This window comes from Fringilla coelebs (assembly GCF_963513975.1).
Source record: "Fringilla coelebs genome assembly, chromosome: 2".
NCBI lineage: Eukaryota > Metazoa > Chordata > Aves > Passeriformes > Fringillidae > Fringilla > Fringilla coelebs.
Window position 1 is genome coordinate 38,760,342 of NC_140029.1, and position 24,169 is coordinate 38,784,510.

The 24,169-nt window shown below is 36.8% G+C and overlaps 1 protein-coding gene across 2 annotated transcripts in view; it reads left to right on the forward strand.

Moving 5' to 3' along the window:
- Positions 1 to 4,189: 4,189 nt before the first annotated feature.
- NALCN (sodium leak channel, non-selective) overlaps positions 4,190 to 24,169 on the forward strand; it is a gene marked incomplete at both ends in the record, with an annotated part of 210,973 nt that continues 190,993 nt past the window's right edge. For both annotated transcript variants that reach the window (XM_084226459.1, XM_084226460.1), the window contains 3 exons: positions 4,190 to 4,297; positions 6,612 to 6,794; positions 23,552 to 23,635. In XM_084226459.1, coding sequence (XP_084082585.1) covers positions 4,190 to 4,297; positions 6,612 to 6,794; positions 23,552 to 23,635 — 375 coding nt within the window. The remainder of the gene's footprint in view (positions 4,298 to 6,611; positions 6,795 to 23,551; positions 23,636 to 24,169) is intronic.

Below are 24,169 nucleotides of genomic sequence, written 5' to 3' on the forward strand. Positions count from 1 at the left end.
AGCTTTTGATGTTGTGGAGGATCAGCTACTTTTTAAAATTTGTCTTTTGATTTTTTTTAGGAATTGCATATTTCCATCAGAAGGAGTGTCTTGTGCTTAGTGGGAATATTGCAAACTGGGTTATTTATACCTTCTTTAACTCTTTTTTTTTTCCAAAGTGCACAGTGGGTCTTATGTTCACCCCAACCATTGTCCTGGCATACTTTCATTTCACCAGAACCTGCAAATTTAGTGGGTGGGGGTGGTTTAGAAAGTGTAGAGGTTGCAGAACATGCCTGCAAGTTCAGAGATAGAAAGGAAGAGAACAAGGCTTCCCTAATGGATCTGAGGGGCTGAGAGAGTAATTTTCTGTTTAGTTTTATTCCTTTTAATTTGCCTTTTCTTCTAAAAATAGAGGAGAAATTTAAAAGACAGTATGTTGCTCCCTGAAAAGGTTGACATCTGCAATGTGAATTTTCATTGCTACTAGAAAGAAGGTACTGCAAAGAAATGTGAAGTGGTTGTAGCCCCAAAACTCCATGATATTTTCCTGTCTTAAGAGCCTGTCTTTCCCCTGCACCCAGTATGTCTTGAAAACACTGCAGCTAGAAATACATCCTAGGGAATGTATTAAGCCTTTCACATTAATAACAGGTTGTGATCAAAGAAAGACCTAATGACGTATGTCGGAATCAATGCAGGAACTGCAGGGGTGGATTTGTATCAGGGTTAGGGAGGGCTACATCCTCCCCATTGGCACAGCTTGGTGCACTGCTTGCTGTGTGTCACATGCTGGAAGGAGTTCATGCACAGCTCTCCTTCTCTTCATCCTTCAGCTGGTTCCTCCCTGAAGAAACAAGTGCAAAAGGGAGTAGTAGTCTAAGGGTTAAAATTCTTTACATATATGGCAGAGTTCCAAAACTGCAGCACATGGAAAAGTGCGCGTTCCCTGATAAACTAAAAGTAGTGAGAACAGCAAAAACAGTTGCATAAAATCTTGAAAGCAACTATGGTCTAGTTTGAATAATGTTGCTAAAGACCATTTACAAAATACTATTGGTCTGTCGTCTTCATTCTGAATTTTTGTCTGCATTTCTGGTCATTTGAAGTAGAGAAGTAAGCAAGCCGATTCTTTTATTCCATAACATTTTCTCCCTTCCATTTGGTTTTATATACATGGAGATTTGTTTATTCAAGGCTGCCTCTTAAGAATTCTAATCTCTTTAGTCACAACACTGATTAGCTGAGTTGGTCAGAGCATGGTGCTAGTAATGCCAAAGCTGTGGGTTTGATATCCATATGTGCCATTCACTTAAAAGTTGGACTTGATGATCCTTCTGGGTCCCTTCCAACTGTTCTGTGATTTCTGTGATTTTAGTACGTGAACTGAATCCATTATGGACATTTATTATGAACATCTAAAGTTCATGTTATTTTCTGTGCCTGGACCAATTAAAAATTACTTGAACAAACAAAGAGGCACTGGGTAAAAGGATAAGTGGGAATTCTATTAGAAGAGTGCAGCTAATCTTTCTGCACATCAAATATATAAATAAGCAATACTGAAAAAAGCATAAAAACAACATAGTCTTTCTTATAGACTGTTGATAATTATTTGCTTTTTTTACCCAAATGGACATAGCTTGTTATTTAGACCACCATTTATTTAAAAAAAAAAAATCTGTAAGTGGCTAAACAAAAATCAGTTTTTCCTATCCTGAACCTTTTCTCATAATTATTGATTGCACTTATCTTATTAATTCTCTGTTTACTGCTGCATCTTTTCTTAAAAGCTTAATAGAGCACAGTAATAACCATTACCAGAAATAGTAAACATAAAATTATTATAGTAAACATAAAATTATTTTTTTTTTTAATTTCACTGATTAGCTTTTGAGTAACAATTTCCAAGGAACATACTTGTAGGAAACATTTCAGGCAGTGTTTTTTCCCCCTAAGGTTTTGGGAAATGCAGCTCCCAAGGCATTGCAGTAACTTCTTATCACTATGCTAAATGTAGCCATTTGAAGGTTTCATGTTCTCAAAAAGCACACCAGCAGCTCTGAGACTTGAAGCATTTCTGGTTGTGCTTTGGTCTAAGTAGACAAAAAACGTCAATCTATTACACTGGGAAATAAATAGGAGAAAATGGAAAAAAATTCTAAAGAGGAGGAAGTAGTGAATTCAGTTACAAAACAAAAGTAGAACATGAAGTTTGAGCATGAACATGGAGAGAACATGCAACTTCTGTGAATATTATTTTATTCTTCATTTTTTAGAGAAGGGTTATTAATATATAATATTCATTTTACAGTATTTGCCTGTGTTTAGTTACAGCTTGCCAGTTTTACTTGTACTAAGATTGCTGTGAATTTAAAATGAATATGGGTGTCAGAAATTGTCCCTTATTTTGTGCCTTTAGATTATTTCTGTTTGTTTTTAAAAATCAGTTATTGCATAATGTCAGCTCCTCCAGCTGGGAACATTAGTACAAGACCTCAGCCCTGTTACTGTGTGGTTTGTACAAAGACCAGTGGTTCAGACTTGGTTTTACAGAGACAGGAACCAACCTCTTGAATCTGAAAGAGAACACAGAGCAGGGGTAGACTTTGAGGGAATTGGAATAAGATTAAGGGCTTACGTTTGGCATAACAGCTAAAAAGAAGAGACAGAAAAGGATGCTAGCATAGTGTTTGGACATGAAGCAGCAGCCCATGGAATTGAAAAGGCCAGCTGAGACCAAGCACATGGGCACTTCTGCAGTCCTGAGCCCACTATTGCCTCCAGCTAATCGAGGACAGTGTTTCCTGCATTCATGTTAGAGAATGTCATTGTGATACTTCTGGCTGTAATTACCAGGGTCTGTAGTGACAGGACAAGGGAGCAACAGAGTTAAACTGGAAAAGGGAAGATTCAGGGTAGACATAAGGAAAAAATTCTTTACAATGAAAGTGGTGAGACGTACAAAACAGGCTGTACAGAGAAGTTGTGGTAACCCTATCACTGAAAAGTAGACAGGGCTTTCAGCAACATGACGTAGTGAAAGATGTCCCTGCCCATGGCAGGGTAGTTGGGTTAGATTGTATTTAAAGGTTTCTTTGAACTCAAACCATTCTATGATTCTATCTTAAACTAGTTTTGACAAACATTTGGTTGTCACAGGGCAGTGTCACTTGCAAACTGTTGGCCCAAAGTAAAGGTCCAGAACAAGTTCCCAAGATCTTGCTTTCTCCCTCCCCCAGCTTTGCTGGAAAAAAAAACCACCTCTCTAAGGGGTTGTATTTCATGAACAATAGAATTGTATTTCAGTGGCAGACAGTTACTTCTCAGGAGAATGTATCTTCCTCATCTGCTTGGATTTGTTTAGACTGCAGAATCCATGAACTGTGTCTGTGGAAAAGTCAATACTAAGATCTGACTCAACCTTACAGCTCTCATGGCATGTCCCTTAGTTGTGGCTCACATGGCTGAGCATACAGAAGACTCAGTCAGTGCCACCCATGCAGGAATGTCCAAATGCAGCCTGACCTTGTGGAAACAACAAGTTTTCATCAGTCCTTCTATGTACCAACATATCCCTCACAGACAGACAGCTTTCTGGCTTTTGGAAAGATAATTGTTAGCATCAAAAAAAGTATTAGAAAAATACTTTAGAAAATACTTATTAGAAAAATAATGTTAATAGTAGTGTATAGCAAAAAAGCTCTTCTGATTTCAGTAAATAGCATTAGCATCTATTGGCTGCTTAACATTGCCTGTTTGCCTTTGGCATGTTGGGATTTATCTTAGCCCTGTGTAATAAATGGAAATGTCACCATTTAATTAAATGGCTCCAGGTCAAAACCATCCAATGATTACTCTGTGTTGAAGTTCACAGCAATAGCATTCTTTGCATATTTTGAGAACAAATTCTTTGCATATTTTCAGAACAATTTTTCTGTCAGTGTTGCTAAGTTTCTGGTGATTGTTCGTGTTGCATACCTTTGTGTAATTTTTTTGTAAACTAACGACTGTCATGTCAGTGATTTATATTTAAAAAAATCAATGTCCTATTAGTCAGTAAATACAAAAGAAGTGTGTGTAAAATGCTTTAGGTTATTTATAAAACAGTTCAAAATGCATTGTGAAATTGCTCAAGTGAATTAATTCTTTCTGTCTTTTTTTCACCAAGGAGGTTTCATGATTATAGATAAGAGAAGTTAACTTCAGGATGCTAAAAAGGAAACAGAGTTCAAGGGTGGAAGCCCAGCCAGTTACAGATTTTGGTCCTGATGAATCTTTGTCAGACAATGCAGATATTCTATGGATTAACAAACCAGTACGTATCTCTTTCTGTAATTACTAATTTTAAGTTAAATGTAACTTGAATTGTTGAAACATGACTTCCACAAAAATTTTGAATTAGAAATTAGTCAGAAACAAGTTTTGAACTACAGTTGCTCGTGTGCCAGTTCAATTTTTGGAAAACATCAAAGACAAAACAAAATAGTTTCTTTTGGCTGTTCCAGTATGGTGGGATGATCAAGCTGTATTTTCCAACCAGTCCATCTGATTGATGCTTTTAAAACAGCCATCCTTTCAAGGTCTCTGGTTCCTAACATGTTCGTTGAAATTACAAGTTCATAAAATGAGCTTTTGAAAAGGATGTTAAGAGGAGGATTGAGTTGCTCAAGTGGTAGCCATCAATAAGCACTTTTGATTTTCAAATCTCTCCTTTAAAAACACTTATGAATAGAAAAGTGTTGTTATTTTCGTTGTTTATTTTGAAGTACAGCTCTCATTTTTCTCATACCATTTAACCTAAAACCCGCCTTGAGAAAAAGAGATGTGTAAAAGTGTCTCACAACTTGAAACTGGGGAAAATTTCATTAGGAGTGGAGTTATTAATAGACTGTACAGTATTAAGAAAATATCTTTACATGTAAATATATTTATTATGGTTGAATTCTTTATTCTGGAGTAAGCATGCATCCGGGATTCCAATATTGTGAATGATTTCTGTTTTTGCAGAGAAGACATTTTCACATGTCTCTTAGTGAATAATTTTTTTCTTTTTAAAAGCAGGAAGTTAAATATTCTGAAATAATACCTGTTGTTAGCATTGCATTCATTTAAGGAAACCTTCATCTCATTTGTAGTAAGGAAGGACATCAGATCTCAGTTTTGCTTCTGAGTTTTAACACCTAAAACTCTTTAGCATGAATCAATATGTGGGTGTTGTCTTGTCAGTTATTTAAGTGGAATGTTTGTATTGGCTGCTGTAATAAACTCAAAATGTCATTGCAGAAATATATGATGGGTATTTACCTACATTTCTCATCACACAATGCACAAGGTTTTAATGGAATAATTTTTTCTTGTCATGCTGATGGACTAGTTGTATGTTGCTTAGTATTTGTCGTACTGGCACTTTACTATGTCAGAGAAAAAGTTTTGTATCAGCCACACTTTAATACTCATGTTAATTGTTTCAGTTGAAACAAGGTTCAAAACAAAGTGGATTGTAAAGGGATGTTGCAGATCATTCATAAGGTGCCCTCAGCTTCCAAATTATTAATCTGAGCTCAGAGTATGCAAATGATAGAGCTATTCAATTCATGTCAGATAGCATTACATTTAAGTGAGTGAACAGTGAGTATTAAATTAGGTAGCTGTCTTTTGGATATCAAAAGGTCTGAGGTACACTGTAAATGACTTTTCCACAGATTAAAAATTTTGATAAATATACTTCAGGTTTTTTGTTTAAAGATTTTTTTCTTGCTGAAGTATCTTTTCCTTTTTGTTACAATAGGTACAACCTTATCAACTGTGATTCATTGTACTTGCCTGACTTCAAGATGTATCAATCATATTTTGATTCAAAAGGAAAAAATCTAACCCTAAACCTCCATATTGATACATTCTGCTTTTTAGTTACTTGTCCCTCTCTGACTGGCAATGAGGAGTGGGACTGAATCGTAATTAATGATAGAAATGAACTGTTCTCCTGTAGCAACAAAACTTGATTGGGACAAAAGGGAATCCTGAAAGAAGTAGCTATCTGTGACATAGTATCTTTTATATATATTCTTTTTATATTTATTATTTTCATAACCAGAAGGATGCTTTTAATTCTCTGACTCTCTTTTTTTTTTTGAGTTGTGAACAGATTTAAAAATAATTTCTTCGTTAGTGTTGAGCTAAAATTTTCCACAAATATTTTATTTAATCCATCCTCCCAACTCCAACTAATTCTACCTATTGCCTACACATAAATTTGAAGGGTTGTCATTTGAAAAGAAATTGAATTACAAGTGCCACAAAGTAGAAATTATAGAATCCTTGTTCTCAGTTTCATGGCTCTTAATTAATTAAGAATTAAGATGCTTAATTCTGTTTTCTGACTTATATGACCTCACTAATTAACTAATAAAAGTATATATGTCTCTATGTATGTATAAGTAATTTAGGAGTGCTTATTTTTGGTTGAAGACCTTTTATATGTGGATTGTGATGTAAAAGGACACAGACGCGCGTTTACGAAAGTCTGCCAGGATAAGTTATGGAAGCTAAATATTGGAGAGTTTTTTGAACATCAAAGCAATCTTGTAATGTCTCCTGTTTGGGTTTTGTTTGTTTTTATTTTTTTTCAGTGGGTGCACTCTTTACTACGAATTTGTGCCATCATCAGTGTTATTTCTGTGTGTATGAACACTCCAAAAACCTTCGAGCATTATCCGCCTCTCCAGTATGTGACATTTGCTCTTGATACTCTGTTGATGTTTCTTTACACTGCAGAGATGATAGCAAAAATGCATATCCGTGGGATAGTTAAGGTAAGCATTTAAACAGTATTTTCTGTGTGCTTCCAGTGATCTGAATGTATGCTAATGACATTTGGTATTTGTTTTTTAACTTGCCAGCTCTTCTTGCTATGATTGTTTTTTACTGCAGGCAACACCATGGCGTATAAACTGAAAAGACAGATGGATAAATATGTAGCTTTACTGTGTATTTAATCCGCTCAAAATGTAATGCAAGCGTTCATAGTAACGGTTACCTATTAAGAAAACAGATCGTTTCATTTCATTAGTAGAAAGAATTAAAGGAAAAATAAGCTACACACATATTAATAGGAGGAATATTTTGTTAATGTCTGTTGGTCCATATATGGACTTAGAATTTTGATCTTCATTTCATGAGGCTGGATGTGTTGTTGTATGTTTACTTTACCTAAATAAGAACAGGAGTCTTACTGTGAGCTAGTTGATAAAATGATCTTGGTTTGAATTTTTTTTACATTGATATAGTCCGTGCTGGTGAACAAAATGCTTCTCTTATCATATGACTGCTGTTGTTGCTGGGCTAATTTGTATAAGAGGCTGCAAAATTGCAGAATATTTTAGTAATCATTATTTGGTACCATTATTTTATTGATTGTTTCTAGTCTTCTGCAAAAAGATACAAATTTGGCTTTCATGTATAAAACTCACTTGCATACCTTACTGACAATGCAGTTATGGCACTACTGCACGTAATAGATAATGTGTGTTGTGTTATGTTATCCTTGCTTTTAACTCCTTAAATGTCTGGTGACTCCAGAGATATCTGTACTTAAGATCTTAATTTTTTCTGAGTTTGCAGATAGCAAACTCAGAAAAACTGAGCTATTGTGTCATCATACGTAATGAATATTAATATTAACCTAATGAGTATAAATAATATTAATGAAAAACTTAAAGAAGTTTATTTTCATTAATATTGCTATTTAGAAAGTTACTGAAATAAGATGATTCTGAGAAAATCGTCACGCTTTGTGTAAAGCCTGAGTAATCCTTTAGGAAGTGCTGTTTCTTGCTGCTACCTGAGCTCTCTTGTTCAGAGCTGTCCATGAAGAAAGTGAAGATGTGGACACAGGGTTATTTATGGGGATTAGTGACCATCATGGGCATTTGAACAGTGTGGGAATAAAAAGTTACTATTACAACCAGAACAGCCTTTGCAGAGAAAAGGAAATGTATTTATATATATTAATGCAGAGAGAGAGGCAGGTGTGGCCAACTGTGTGACTTTCATACAATCGCTTTTGACTATGCAAATACCAACTTCACTCACAGTCAACACCTAGGGGCTATGAAAGATATGCTGCTGCTGCACAGCCTGTTGTCTTTACTGGGTTGTTTAAATTTGTGGGAAAGGAATCTTAAGGATTGCTATTGTCCTTATGGGAGACTTCAGCTTGCCAGAAATTACCTGGGAACATCACATAGCTGGTACAACCTGGGCCAGAAGATTCTTAAAAAACCTGGATGACAACTTTATGGAACAGGTCCTAAGGGAGCTGACTCAGAAAGATGCTCTCCTTGATCTTCTGCTTGTCAACAGAATCGATCTGGTGAATGAAGTGGAGATTGGCAGCTGTCTTGGCAAGAATTAAAAATCTCTGTTGACAGAAAGAAAGATGACAGCAAAACCTCAGCTCTGGACATGAGAAGAGCAGACTTCAGGCTGTTCAGGGAATTAGTGAGTAAGGTCTCCTGGGAAAATGTTTTTTGCAGATGCTGGGGTCCATCAGTTCTGGTCACTTTTTAAACATCATATCCTAATGAATCAGGACCAGGCAATTCCCAAATGTCAGAAGTCAAGCAGACTTGGCTGAACAAAGTCTTCTCTTGGAAATAAAGCAAAAAAAGAGAAAGATGTATGACCAGTGGAAGCAAGGTCAGGTGACATGGAAAGATGTGAAGATACTGCTTGTTACTGTCGAGAGAAAATTAATGCGCCAAAGATCAGCTGGAGTTAAACCTGCCAGAACTGTGGGGGACAATAAAAAGAGTTTTTTCAAGTATATTAATAGCAATAGGAAGTGTAAGGATAACATCAGCCTTTAACAGGACGAGAACGGTCGCCTCACTAACAGGGACATAGACAAGGCAGAGGTGTTTAACACACCCTTTGCCTCTGTGTTCAACAAGGATGATGGACCAAGGGGATCTCAGCCTCTGAAGTGGAGACCATGACTATCAGAATGATCATCTCCCAGTTGTCCCTGAAAATGTTCAGGATCTGTTGCTCCAGCTGGATCCCTATAAATCTTTGAAGCCTGATAGGATATAGCAAAGAATCCTCAAAGAGCTGCTGGTGTCACCAAAAAACCTTTCATGATGATTTTTGAGTGGTCTTGGAAATCTGGAGATGTCCCAGCTGATGGGAAGCTGGCAAATGTTGTCCTGATTTTAAACAAGGGCAAGAAGGAGCATCCCAGAAACCACATGCCTTTCAGGCTTACTTGTGTGTCTGGTAAAGTTATGAAGAAGATTATTCTGGGAGGTATTGAAAAACACCTGAAAGACAATGTCAGCCCAGCTTAGTGAGGGGAAAGTCCTGTTTATCAAATCTGATTTCCTTTTATGAGAAGGTAACCCACGTAGCTGATCAAGGGAAGCCAGTGGATGTAATCTTTTTGGATTTCAGTAAAGCTTTCAATATTGTCTCTCGCAGGATTCATCTGGAAAAGACGTCCAGGACACAACTGGACAAACAGATCATGTAATGGGTTAGCATCTGGCTCATGAGTTGGGCACACAGGGTTACAGTGAATGGGGTGACATCAGACAGGTGACCTATGATTTGTGGGGTTCCACAGGGCTCCTGATTTGTGGGGTTCCACAGGGCTCCTCAGCTCTGTGGTATTTAACATTTTCATTAATGACTTGGACACAGGACTGGAAGAGATACTGAGCAAGTTCACAGACACTACAAAACTGGGAGGAGCTGTTGTCTCCCTTGAGGGCAGGGAGGGCCTGCAGAGAGACCTCAACTAAATCAGGGGCTGGGCAATCACAGCCCATATGAAATTCAGGGAGGGAAACTGCTGGATTCTGCACCTGGGATGGACCAACCCTGGATGTATGGTACATACTGGGGAATGAGATGCTGGAAAGCAGTGCCATGGAAAGGGGCCTGGGCATTGTGGTCTACAGAAAGCTGAATAGGAATCAGCTGTTTTGAGTGCTACATTATAAGAAAGATACTAAACTATCAGAGAGTGTCCAAAGGAGTGCAACAAAGATGATGCAGGGCCTTGAGGGGCAGACTTGTGAGAATTGGCTGAGGATACTTGGTCTGTTCAGCCTGGAGAAGAGGATACAGAGGGGAAATCTTACTGCAGTCTACAACTTCTTCATGAAGGAAAGACGAGGGGCAGACACTGATCTCTTCTCTCTGATAACCAGTGACAGACATGACGGAATGGCCTGAAGTTGTTTCAGGGGTGGCTTAGGATAGATATTATCACCCAGAGGCTATTTGGGCACTGGAACAGGCTTCCCAAGGAAGTGGTCACCAGCACCAGCCTGACAGAGCTCAAAAGGAATATGGACAATGTTCTCAGGCACATGGTGTGGCTCTTGGGGCTGTCCTGTACAGGGCTGGCAATTGGACTCAATGATCCTTATGGTTCCCTTCCAACTCAGTTGATTCTGTGATTCTGTGATAAACTAGACTAGACTAGACTAGAATAGTTTGAAGGGACCATTGAAAGGGAACTACAGTCATGGTCTAGTCCAACTGCCTGATCAATTCAGGGCTGACCAAACCTTGAAGTATTTTTCTAAGTGCACTGTCCAAGTGCCTTTTAAGCATAGGGTTTGGGCATCAACCACCTCTCTAGGAAGTCTGTTCCAGTGTTTAACCACTCTCTTTATGAAATGCTTCCTAATTACCAGTCTGAGCCTTCCATGACGCAGCTTTGAACCATTTTCACACATCCTTTCACAAGGTACCAGGGAAGTCAGCACCTCATTCTCCCCTTCCCCCCTTCAGGAAGCTGTAGAGAGCAATGAGGTTATCCCTCAGCCTCCTGTTCTCTCAGCTAGACAGACCTAGAGTCCTTAGCTGCTCTGCACAGGATGAACTTGTCTCAGATTGTTGTGTGATGAGCTTGTCTTTGAAGCATGTCTGATGTGTCTGGGCACACAGAATTGATAGCTGTCTGGAGTTGGTCCCATTGCCACAATTCATGTTATAAATGTATCAATAACAACACAGATAATTTCTATTGCACAATGACATTTTGCTCTTCATTTATTAGATAAAAATACAGTAAAATAGATTATATATAACCACTGTTTGCAAAGACAGTTTAAGTAGAAAATGGCTGCATTTATTGTTATTTTAACAATTGAGGATTAGCTTAAAAAATGTCTTGTAGCATTCATCAGTAAATATAATTACACTGAAATTAAGTGCCTTCTTTGGTGCCATTTGGGGAATTATCTAAGAATAACTTAGACGTAAAGGACCTCCAGAGGTTATCTGATCTGACCTGGTGCCCAAAGCAGGTCCAGTTAGATAATGTTGCCCTTAGCTTGGGCTGTCCAGATGAATCACAGACTCCTCCAAGGATGAAAATTCCACAAGCTCTTTAAACAGCCAATTCGAGTGCTTGACCAACCTTATGCAAAAAATATTTCTGGTAATGTTTAATCAAAATTTTCCATTTTTCTTTCAATGCTGTTCAATGAATAATCTTTTTTAGTGAATTATTTAACTTATTCTTTGGATTATTGTTTCTAGGGAAAATACTAGTTTAATATTATAATTTTGCCAAAAGCATATTGATCCATGGACTGCCAAAGATAGTGGCAAATGAAGTAAATAAGGTGCTGTTTAGAAACCTATTAGCGTTTATTAAAGATGTTTGTATATGAAACCTCTTTTTATAAGGCAATTTTTTACTGCAATGTTCTAATTTATATGAATTCAAATCTTTTAGTGAGCGTAGTATCAATGAATGCATTGCAATATGATTCTACTGAACTTTACCATGAATCAGTATTTCCGTAAATGCTTGAGGATTTTAAATGCTAAAAAAACCTTTGGACCATTATTAATGTAAAATTATAGTCCAGCAAGAAACCTAATTTATGGAGAAGTTAGGCACCATCCACTTAAGTCCCAATTAATAACAATGTAAGTACAGCTGGGCTTGGAAGATTTTGAAAATGTCTAATTAACACCTTCAGAGGACAAATGAAAAATATGCTTCCTTTGGTTTCTAGGGCATTTTAGAAAAGAAAAGTAGTTTCTGAAACTGTAGAAAGTTTCCTTTTTTCTGTAGAAAGTTTCCCTTTTCCATGTGTTGACTAAGTGACAAAATAAACCAATGCCTCCCTTCAAAAGTTTTCTTATCCCAGAAGAAAAGTTAAAGTGAAATCTTACAGTGGTATTGTGTCTTTTATTACTCATGTTTTCTTCTGGATTATTGTTGCTGCACTTGTAAAATCTGTTCAAACTTTAGACTGCCCATGCAGCTACTGGCACATGTCATGACTGAGTGAACTAATGCTATTAATACATTTGTCTTTACTTTGAAACTTGTATCTGAAAAATTAAATTCAGACTGTAATTTCTTACTGATAGAAATATCATTAAAAACAACATTCTAGGACAGTCCGCCTAATGTTTGTCTCCATTGTTAAAAATATAAGTACAAGCAGTAAGAATGTGCAGTGGTTTGTGAAGTTTTATGTGAGACAGAGACAAAATTAGAGAAGTCAGTTTGTTTCTTAGGACATATTCTTATGCTTGCATTCGAAACAATAATCTATATTGAATTTAAAAAAAACATTCCTTATTGAAGAATGATGGCTTGGGATAGTAAATGTAATAAAAATGTAATAGTTAAAGCTAGTTGCATAGTTGCAAATGCGTAGTTAAAGCTTACTGAATGAAATTTGACATTGCTATTTTCATGATCTTTTTAGTTCAGAATTGCCCTTCCTTCAATTGATCCTTGATTTGTTCTCATGCTCTTTAGTTCCCAGAATGTAAACAGGGTTCAGTGACTCTTTGGTTCTGATTTCTGTCATGTTCCATGCTCCTTGGTCAGAAAGAGCTTTGCAAGAATCAGCTGCGTTAAGGAAGTATTGTCTGTCAAATGAAAGCAGATCAATCTCCTTCATTTTATCATCAATAAAATTTAAAGTGCTTTCCAAATTACATGCAGTTTATGTCTACTGCATAACTTAGTGATTGACTGGCAGGCTTCTGAGAGCACCATGAAGGAACTACTCTTTGGGTCTGTCAAAATAGTTCATGAGTCAACCTGGAACTTGAATGACAAGTTTTACGGTCTTTCAGAATCAAAGCTCACATTGATGTGCCCACTCATATGTCACTGAAGAGCATGACTGTATGTGCTTGACACAAGTCTGTTTTCTGATTCAAGGAAATTTTCATAAATTATGCCCCCCTTGAAAAAGGAGCTGGGGTGGAATTGAAGAAATGAAGGATAACTCTCAAGCCTAAAACAGATGTGTTGTTAGATGAGCATCGGACTTCTCAAAGAAATAGGGCATCCTAACCTGTGACAGAAGGCCTTTATTTCTTTTAATCAGTAAAAGGAAAAACTTACCTTATGCTTCCTAGTAATGCATCTTCTGAAGGTCATCTCACATGGGTGTCACCAAGGTAAGGATACCTTACTTTAAAGGTATCTTTTACCTTTATTAGAAGTATTTATTTTCAGATTGTGTATGAGGAGACATAAGTATTCCAGGCAAATTGCTTATATTAGACACAGTTGCACACAGTTGCACTGGTGGCATTACGTAAAATAAAATAACCAAAGAGGAAAATGTGCCAAAAACTGTAACAAGAAGGTACCAAGTAACAGTTATCTCAGGTGATAATTGAGCCTTTAGGGAATTAAAGATGAGTGCATATAGTTTCATTCCATAGACACTGTTAGGGTATATGAAATTTTCTTCATTAGACTGTGTCCTCCTTGCAGCTTTTAATCACTGTCAGGATGGTATGAGAGAACTACAATGAAATCATCTTGTGAAAAGAAAAGAAGACATGGTTTATCCTACCCGCCATTAAGAGAGTTACCTTGTAAAATATAAAAGTGAGAGTTCTTTCTCCTGTCTGTTAAAAAAGCCTCTTTGACACTTAATGCTGAAAATGAGAGTGCTTTTTATACAACATAGGCACTGCACTGAATTTAATAGAAATATCTTATTTTTTACTGTGCAGTTGTGACACATGTCAGCTAACAAATAGGATTGCAAAAAGTCTTAAGTAATGGTCCTTAACATTTTCCCCATTGTTAAATCAATTACATTTACAGCAAAACTTTTGTACTGACTGAATGAGTTGTGAGTGTATTTGTCAGTCTTATTTCAGTAGCACTGTGTGCTCTTCACTGACTTCAGAACTCCTGCAAGGGCAGAAGTGAATGGCACCATTATCTTTCTGCATTCTTGGTGAATTCAGACAGGAACTGTAACTAAGCTTCTTCTGCTACCAAAACAGTCTCAAATAGATGGGAGCAGTTTACCTTGCTTCTATCTAGTACTAAAACCAGCAAAATACTCAGTTAACTGAAATCAGTAGCTTCCAGCATGTTGGGTTTTTCCAGGCAGCATTTGTCCTAGTCAGAGAGAACATTTTCCTCGTCATTTCTTCATTATTTTTCTGATAGGTGCTTTGGTTGCTGTAGTTGCTGTCTATCTGCTCAAGAGGAGTCAATTGAGGATGGAGCTTGCAAAAAAATAGATTTTTTGACTTAAAATAGTAAAAGAATACCCATAGTTTATAAATGAGCTAAGGATAAGGAAGTTGTGTTCTTTTCAAGGGTTGGATAGTAAAACAGAATATGTGGCTCCTTTCATCCAGAAATAAAGTGCTCTGATGTGCTTATGATATCTCTGCTCAAAGCTCCATCTCAGGATGTCCAAGCCACAAACAAAAGTGAGAACCTTAACCTTGAGGGTAGGAACATAACCAGTGGGATCAGTGGCAAGGATAAGAAAATCTTGGGATGTTTTGACTAAACAGAATGAAGGGGAAAAAATACAAAAGAGAAAACTACTTACCTGTGGTCATAAAAAGCTCACAGAGCAAAGACAAAAAAGGCCATTTATCATAAGATTTGAATTTCTGTTTTACCCTATGCCTTGAGACTATAAGATGAAAACTACTTATCCTTGTTACAAATTATTTTCAAAACCAGATATATATTGAAATACATATATCTATATATGTATGTTAAAAAATGGAATTTTGTACTGTGTATAATGTTGTTGGAAATCTAGATGGGTAGTGCAGGTCCTATGTTATCCTGTGTTGACAAAGAATAGGTTATTTTAAATTGTTTTATAACTTAATACTGGAATATTTTAGTGTTGGAGCTGTGATTGTTAGTTTGAAATATTATTTCATATAAAAAAGTATTTATATCCGTTATTTTAATACAAGAGTCTACAAAAGCTGATTCTTCTGTCTCACCTTTTTCCTGTGTTTGTTGCTGCTTTTCTAAGTGTCTACAACCATTGTAAGGACAACTGTTCCCAGGCTACTGGGATTGTGTTGCTCATAAAATGCTCTGCTGCTGTTTCCAGTCACAGGAAATTAAAGAAATTAAAACTGATTATCATGAGGAAAAGAAATTGGAAGTTGCCTGCAGCCTGCTGCTAGCTGGATGTTACTGCCTGTGGGCCAGGGAAGGTTAGAGACCATGGCACTGGAATATACGCACCTGTTTCTATGGTTACTTGTGTCTGGTTTATTGGAGTGTTTATTACAGGAAAGTAATGACTCATATTGCACAGTGGGGCTTTTTGCACCATTTTTGCATTAACACATTAGAAAATCAAATGCATTTAAATTACTTGGTGAAAGTACATAAGCAGTATTTCTAAAATAAAAATGGTATTTATTCTAATGGGTCAAGGGGTCATGGAAGTTTTTGGTGAGAAATTATTCCGGGGCATGGATTAAATTATGTGTCCATATAATAAAATACTTAGTGACTTACCATGGTGATCAAAATTTAACCTAAAAGTTACTAAGAACAACTATACTGCTCGCTGAATTTCATAATGTAGCTAGAAATATACAGACCAATTAGATGAACAAAACTTTACTTTTTGATATGATAATGTTATTTTTTCCCTCTCCAATAGAACTTTCAAGGATTACTTTCTTGTTATTCTTCATGAAAACAGCTATTATTGAGGGATATTTTAAATTTATTACTTCATGTCAAAGTAAAAGGATTCATATATTGGGAAAACAGTGAAACCAACATACTGGATAACATTTCAGATAGCAGGAGAGAGAAATTCATTCCTACTGTGACTTTCTGTGTACAATTTGCATTTTCAAGAAAGTCTGCTATAACTAAAAAATTCTATTCTATTTTATTTTACTCCCATGTTTTCTCTCTTAATTTGAGAGGATCAAAAAAGACATGAAGATAAACAAATCTTAGTGCCATCCAAATCCCTGTTGAAGGGAATAACAGCATTTTGGTGCAGCTGTATTTTCATGAAAATGATGAAATTTGTGTGGGATTTTTAAGGGAGTAAGCTGAATGTAAAATTGGATTTCACAGTATTGTGTTCTCCATCATTAATATAAATATGGATTTCTTACAGCTATACTAGGATTTTTGTTTCAATAAACTTTTCATGGTCTCTGTAGTAAAAAAAATATATTCTTTAGCATTTTATAATTCCAATTACCAAATGGTACAATCCTCTTTCTGGAAAATGCCTCCTTCTTATGTATTCCAACCCTCATAATTGTGGGTTTTTTTTCTGTTGAATGAAAGCTTTGAATGTCAATCATAAATCTGAGTTTTGTCATGTTAGATGAGACTGTTTGCCTATCAAAACTTCCTGTTCAGCCTCCAGGCATTATTTGATACTGCAAATTAAAAGCTTTCACCTTGAAATATTTGGATCCCAATCTGCCCGTTGCATTCACCATAAACACTAGAGCTAGGAGAGGGCACACTCCTCTGCTGAATGAAGTACAGCAGGGTTTATTTCACATCACTTCTGTGAGACTGCAGAGTACTTCCAAGAATAAGCAGATATCCATGCTTGTGGAACTACATGCAGAACTGGAGTTAACCCCAAAAAAATGGCATTTGGAGGAAATTGGCTTATGTGTCCACAACTAGGGCAGAGTCTGGGTTGGAAGGAACCGGAAGAGATTGTCTGGACCAACGTCTTGCTCCAAGCAGGGCTCAGAGTTAGTTAGTCAGGGTTCTGCGAAATTGAGTCTTAAGTATTTCTAGCGAAAAACATGCTAGCATTTCTCTGGACAACATGATTGGGTGTTTGACTGCTCTCACAATGGAGATTTTTTCCTGTGCACTTCCTGGAAACAGTGAGTGCTGTTCCATGTAGGGGATTCCTATTAATCCTCCTGATCAGCGACTTTTAGATTTGCTGAACCCTTAAGATGTCCAGGGAAGCCAAGTCAGCTAGTAAGGCAATGCCTGGGGCACTGAATAGAGATGGCTAATGAGCAGATGGAGAGGGAAATGAAATTCAGGCTTTCAGTGCAGTAACCCATGAAATCTCTGCAGAGCATGTTGGAAGCCAGCTGCAATGGTAAGATGGTATATCCAGAGAGCAGCCATATAATACAGCAGCAAAGCTCCCTTCCTCAAGGGTTTAGGAGCCATATTTCTCTTGGGCATTAGCATCTCTTCTCTATGGGCTAGATATGAAGAGTGTGCCTGGAGGGTCTCAGTAGTGGTCAAGCCAAAGTACTTGACACTGGGTTGAGCTGAGGTGCTCTACAATGGTGTGGGTGACACAGGTGGTCTCTTGTGGCATTCCTTTCCACTGTATTGTGGAAACTGTTATTCCCTTCGATACTTTTGTACTTGATGAAGTGAGTTGGGTAACACTTTGATGCTTGTCCCTGGTGGTTTGGGTTTGGGAGCGGGGGAGGTTTGTGTGGTTTTATTTTTGTTTGTTTGTGGGTGTTGGTTGTTTGTTTAACTTAACAGTTTTGGTTTAGAATACTGGTTTTTAACTCTTACTAATTCTCCCACCATTTTTTTACAGAAAACACTGTTATAGGATTATTAGCAAGTAAAATGGTCCTTGTTTGTCTGTCTGTCTGGCTTCACAGCCAGAATTGTTTCTTCCTTTACAGTCTTTTTGTTTGTTTTTTTTTTTTTTTTTTTTGTTAAAAAACAGCATAGGAAATATGAACACTATAGTTTAATATCCACCCCATATGATATGAAACATGAAATACTAAATTTAGTATAGTTAATTACATATATTAACAATAGTCTGCCTTAAAAACAGGTTTGAAACTGTTCTTTAGTTTCTATTATTACAATTCTATAGTAACTATTTAGTGAATAATTCTTTAGCCTTGTATCTTTATTCATGTTTCCTGAAACAATCTGAAAATCTCAATAAATTCAATTCAAAATCAATTATTGTAATGATTGCAAAGGATGAAGTAGTGGTTCTTTAGTGATTATAGGGTTTTTGTAGTAATCGATTGAAACTATGTTGTTGTGTGTCTGTAGCATGTATGGCATCATTCTCTTACCCAAACGACCAGCAAGAGCTGTGTTTCGTTTTATTAATTAAAAATACAGTAATTTTGGGATTTGTGCTGTAACATCTAATGATTTTTTTCATTGTTTTTCTAGCATAGAATACAAGATTACTCTCAAGATAACATTATCTATCTGTTAGGAAAAAGATAAATTATGTACTATGGAATGTGTTACTTAAAGCATCTGATGGTGGAGCAGTTCAGTACAATTCATGAGTAGTTACAAATTGAACTTGTTTAGTTCAGTGATATTATACTTGTAGCCATTCAGAGTTAATTTTTGCACAGAAATTGTAACTCCATTGGTGTTATGCGAGTATATTTCATATAACTTCCTTCATTATGCACGAAGATACTTTATCATAAAGAAGACATGCAGATAATGAGTTGTGTAATTCCCACATACATACATTGTTTCTTTTTTCCCCCTAAAACAGACTTCTAAAGTAAATATATTTTGGCCTATCACTGTTGTAGAGGATGAACTTAGAGGTGAACCACCCATTTAAAGTATTTCAGTTTTTCTTTAGTTATTAGCATGGTCCTAACTAAGCAATTCACAATTGCTTTTATTTCCTACCCTTTGTTCCCAAATTTTGTTTGACACATGAGGACATTAGTGAAATAGTTTTATTTTGAGGGATGGAAAAGGAGAATGGACAACAGTCAGATGCAGTTTTCCTTCTTGATTAGGCCATATTTCTTTATTGTCTTTACTATGTGAGTAAAATATTGAAAGTGTTTGTCAGGTTGGGGGCTGGACTGGATTGTCCATATTGTTCTGCTAATAAACAGACTATAAAATGCAGGTTTTTAAGTAAATAGGAAAAGTTTGAAGCTAAAACAAAAATATAAGGAATGTATGCATAGTCTGTGACCAAGTAGGAGATGGATACCCTCTGTTTGTGCATATGTATCTGGATATGCAAGGAGAGGGAGAGGTTGGGCAAGGTGCTCCCTTGAGCTCTGATTTAATTTTGTGTCCCACTCAAACCTCTGTGCTCAGTAGTGTTTGTGTGGAGTCAGAAAGTGGAGGAAGGAAGTTTGGTTTCCCTAACTCAGCTGTGCTCTCTCTTCTAGCTTGCTTTTTCTGTTATAATGAACACAGTGTCTGGAGAAAAAAAATACACTCCCAAATTCTTAATCCTTCTATTCCTTCTATTTGATCCTGTTCTCTTTTTGTTTTTCCTTATATCTCCATAAATGTCAGCCTCTACACCTTAATGCTTGTTTATAGTGCTTTACAAAGTAGCCTACTGGATGATCTGAAGGGTGTAACAGAGTCACTGATGTGCTCTGTTTACCACTACCAGCGCATGCAGGATCCAGTGATCATGACAGAATGGCACAGTAGCTCAGTTACTGAGCTTGCTGGTCTCTCTGCAGTCTTTCAGCTATCCTGTTTGTCAGAGACTGTGAGGAAAAGTGGGAGACTAGGGTTCTAATGAGAGATCCAACACTGCAGGACTCCTTTCCAAATGATGGTAAATCTGATTATTCAGGGCAAATATCATATTACTTCTTTTATTTAGCTTTCAGATATAGTCAGCTGGAAAGAGGCAGGAGGGAAGGATTGAGAGAACAGGTTGTAGTCAGGGATGAAAAAGAAACAAAAATTCCTGAAGGCAAGCAAGGAGGCAGAGGAGGCTGTCGATTTGGAGGGACTTGCTATTCATCCCAAGGTGTTCCTGAGGTGTTAAGAAACAAGCAGAGAAGAAATGACCTCAGGGATGTCTGTTCTATCATCTAGCTAAGCTGTCTATCTTACCACTGAGATACTGAAATTGCTTGAGAAAATTAGCAGACAAGCAGATTGCTTTATGCAATTTGGGGATTAATTTCATAGAGTATTTTGTTTTCATCAAGGTTGATAATGAAATAAACGTTTATTAAAGAATTGAAGTCTGTCTAGTCTTCCCCTCTCATGTGAGTTAAACTGTAATGGCTCTCATGGAGTGACTGCCCCAAGTGTTATTAGTTCTGTCTGTGGTTCTCTCTGTATTTTGTACCGACTCATATTTTCAATGCATTAGGTCTTAATTTCTTTTTCCCCTGTGAACTTGTATAATAATTGTTCAGGGCACCGAATATTGGCTATGGGCATTTTATCTTTAATATGCTCAGTACAATTGAGAAAGTGGCTCTTCCAGCACCTTGTGGTGCTTTATTTTGGAGGAGTGGCAAATGATTTTGTTGTCTATATAGGCTGTAAATCATGTTGCTGGAGAAGTTTTCAGGACTTGCTGTGCACATCAATAATCCACTATCCACTGTAGGTAGAAGGAAGTCAGCAATTTTAATGACTTCAAGAGGTTTTGATTAGTCTCTGCACAAGGCTTCTTGTCTACATTTGTAATCCTTCATGTTCTGGATTAGTGCATTCAGAAAAAAATGCTACATGAAACTTCATCAACAATTCTCAGATTTCAACAGATACAATGGAAAAAGGTTGTGGGGTTAACACATTGCAATACTTCAGCTTTTTTAGGTACAATGTCACCAGAGGTATTGAAATGTCATTTATTTGTATTCCTTTCCAAGTCTTAGAGCTGTCATTGACCATGAGTGTGGTATTTCAGCCTAATGATTTTTTTTCAAATGTGAATGAAACTCACTGTTCATTGCTATTAATAACAAGTTCTAGCCTGTGTTTAGCCAGAATTAGATTTTTCATGGAAGTACCACATATATTCTGATTTTTGCATTGAGCAGAATGTGCTGTTGGAAGCCTCAAAAATTATTCCAAGAGCAAGTAACATCCACATGTCAATACACAGTATAAAAGCATTAAAGATTCCCCACCACATCCACTGCCAGACAAACTGCAAATGACATTAAAAGTATTTAGCCAAAGCCTCTGTACATCAAAGTGGAAAGAACCAGGAGCTCCCCTAAAAGGAGAGTTTTTTCAGATGCAGTTCAGGTGTGCTGAGTTTCCGTGGGTTATGCACTGAAAGCCGCCCTTACTGGGAGGGTGTAGTGGTGGAAGCAGGCTGGGTGTGACAGCGAGAGCAGTGAGCTGGTGCAGCAGCCTAACTGGTGAGAAGACTGGAAAGGGTCATGACGTCTTCCTTTGTGAAGAGAAAACAGCAAAGCTGCCTTAATCATTGTGGAAAGAAAAAGCAGTTTCTAAAAAAAGATTTGGCTTTCAGTGAGAACTTGGTGGGTTATTCAGAGGAGGGTGAATGCAGGAACTCCTGCCTAAATTCATGCTCAGATCTGCACAGCACAACTCAGGGAAGACTTTTTGTTTAGACAAAGGGTGCTTAAAAGAAGAAAAGTAATTTTCAAGGAGTTCTTCAGCAAGAGAAAGACCAATCAGCATTTTTGTTCAGAGCCACAATTGAAGGACTCAAGTAGCATGTTGATGCAAATCTCATTGGAGATTTGTCTCAGAGCAAGAGATTTAGAGTGTGATTAGCTGATCTCTGTGGAGAAATAACATGTTTCTTCTTCAAAGGTACTGAGCATAACCACTAAATAGCTGAGTTCTCTCAGCTCTGAGTGGAGTTACTGATTAGCTCAGAGTTTATGTGGGGAACTAAGTCTACTTTCTTCAGAATGACAGGCTAGAATTATGATGCAAAAGTTCCTGTTCTGTTGCTTCCCTGATTTGCAGTCTTCCTCCTCATAGTTCTTGAATTGAGAACTTTAACATCCTTATGTGTTAGAAAATCTTTATCTGAAAATAGTGCCAAATTCTCTATCCTCTATTTCTGATTTGAAAATCACTTACTGTATTTTCCTGATTCCCTGACAGTTCACTTCTACCCTGAAGAATTTTTGCAGCTGAAAGAAATTTTTAAAACTTATTTTGTCTCTGTTTACAAAATATATCATGCTGTCACCTCCTGCAAGAAATAGTAAATAATTTTTAGGATAGTGTATGTCACTGAAAATATTAGATTGAAACAAAACATCTTGTCTGTGCTTTTAGAATCAATAATAATGCTGAGACTTAAAAAAAAGTTGAAATAACTATAACTGAGAAAAAGAAAAATGTTTATAAAGCCAGGACTCATGTACGAGGCTAAAGTCCAGCAATGGCTTCAAAATTCTTAAGACGTGACTATAATTTTTCCCCAATTATAGCTGTGAAAAGTGGATGTTAAACGTTGCCATTCGCACCTGGAAGATCACTTAAGAGGACCCAAAGAGTGTGTAAGAAAGGGAAGGCTGTATTAAATCTGTAGTGGGAAACTTCATTTAAAAAGGTGTGATTTTTGTGCCCTGAGATGCTCTTTCATTTCCTGTGCATATGTTTCTACATGAATGGGATATCCACTTTCCTTAGGTGTATTTTTGTCTAGTCTCCCTTTCAAAAGCTTCATCTCTCTACATGCATTTGTTCCCCAACTTCCTCTGTGCTCCAAAAGGTGCACAAAGCTATCTAACACTCAGCCATAATCTGTCTAATAATGTAGATATTTTTAAGTTCAGTATTTGGAGTGAAGTGTCAGGCATAAGCAGCCCAACAAAGAAGTTTTTATAGCTTGCAGTAGAGGGCCTGTGTCACATGTTGTAAGGAAAGGTGTGGAACATGAGGATATTGAAACATGCAAACTGGAACAGAGGTTGAGAATAGTGCAGTATAAAGGAAACTGAATTTGGATGCAGAATTCTCCATGCTGCCTTTTAGGAGTGATCTCTGGATTGGACTGTCACCAAAACTATGTTCTGATTTTACAGCGGTTACTGCCAAGTGTTTTTGAAATAGCAAGGCTTCTCCAGAGCATGGAACATGATTGAAAACTAATGAAGAAATGAATGTAAAGTGATACTGATTTAATTGAAGCTGTTCAACAGTACTGAAATAACTGAATAGCACAATGCTAGATTGCCAGCATTTTATACTGATCTTCCTGTGTAGATATTTTATAATGGAAAATACAATGGAAAAGTAAGTCCAGTGTTCATTTTTTGTGTGATTTTTGATTTACAGTAGTCTTTGTAAGGTTTTTTGACACAAAGTTAGAAATATCATGCAAGAATTAAGTTAGTATTTATTCACCCATACAATGTGTATATATGTTTCCAGTATATTCTGATCCAAATACTAGGCTTTTGGAGTCTTTGAAAAGTGGCCTTTTAAAAGTGCACAGGAAGAGCTATTCACTTTTAAAGAGCTCTTCCAAGAGCTCTTACTTATGATGTTTGTAAATTCTGACAATAAACAAAAAATTAACCTCTTAGCTTTCCTTTCTTGTAGGGTGATAGCTCCTATGTAAAGGATCGTTGGTGTGTGTTTGATGGATTCATGGTCTTTTGTCTTTGGGTGTCACTGGTTTTACAGGTAATCATTTCACTTCGTTTTACAATGAATAGTTCCTTAATTGTGAAAAATACATGGCACAATCAAATAAATGTGAGTTGTGGAAGCAGACTTGTACATGGATCAAATTGTTTTAAAAAACCATGCTGAATTCAATGGATTTATAATTGCACATTGCAGCATACCCACATTAGTAGTAGTATTTATCTTGGGTTTTTTTTTCTTATTTGATCTGAAGCTTATTAACATAAACCCTGTGCAGTCAGAAAGAGAAAGAGGATTTTCAGAGAGACATTTCTCTCTTACTCTACATGACAGTTGTGCTCATTTCTTTCCAGTGATTCTAGTAGGGTGCCATGGTGACTAGCTCAGGCACCTAAAGGGAGAATTATTCCAGTGGGAGATGTTTGCCATTCTGTAGTTGTAATGATATGGTGAATGGAGTGGTTTCATGCAGTATCACTAACAAAATATTTTGCAGTATACCTAACAAAATATTTTCCAAAACTCATGTTAAAGCACAATAAAAAAAAAAAAAAAAAACCAAAAAAAACC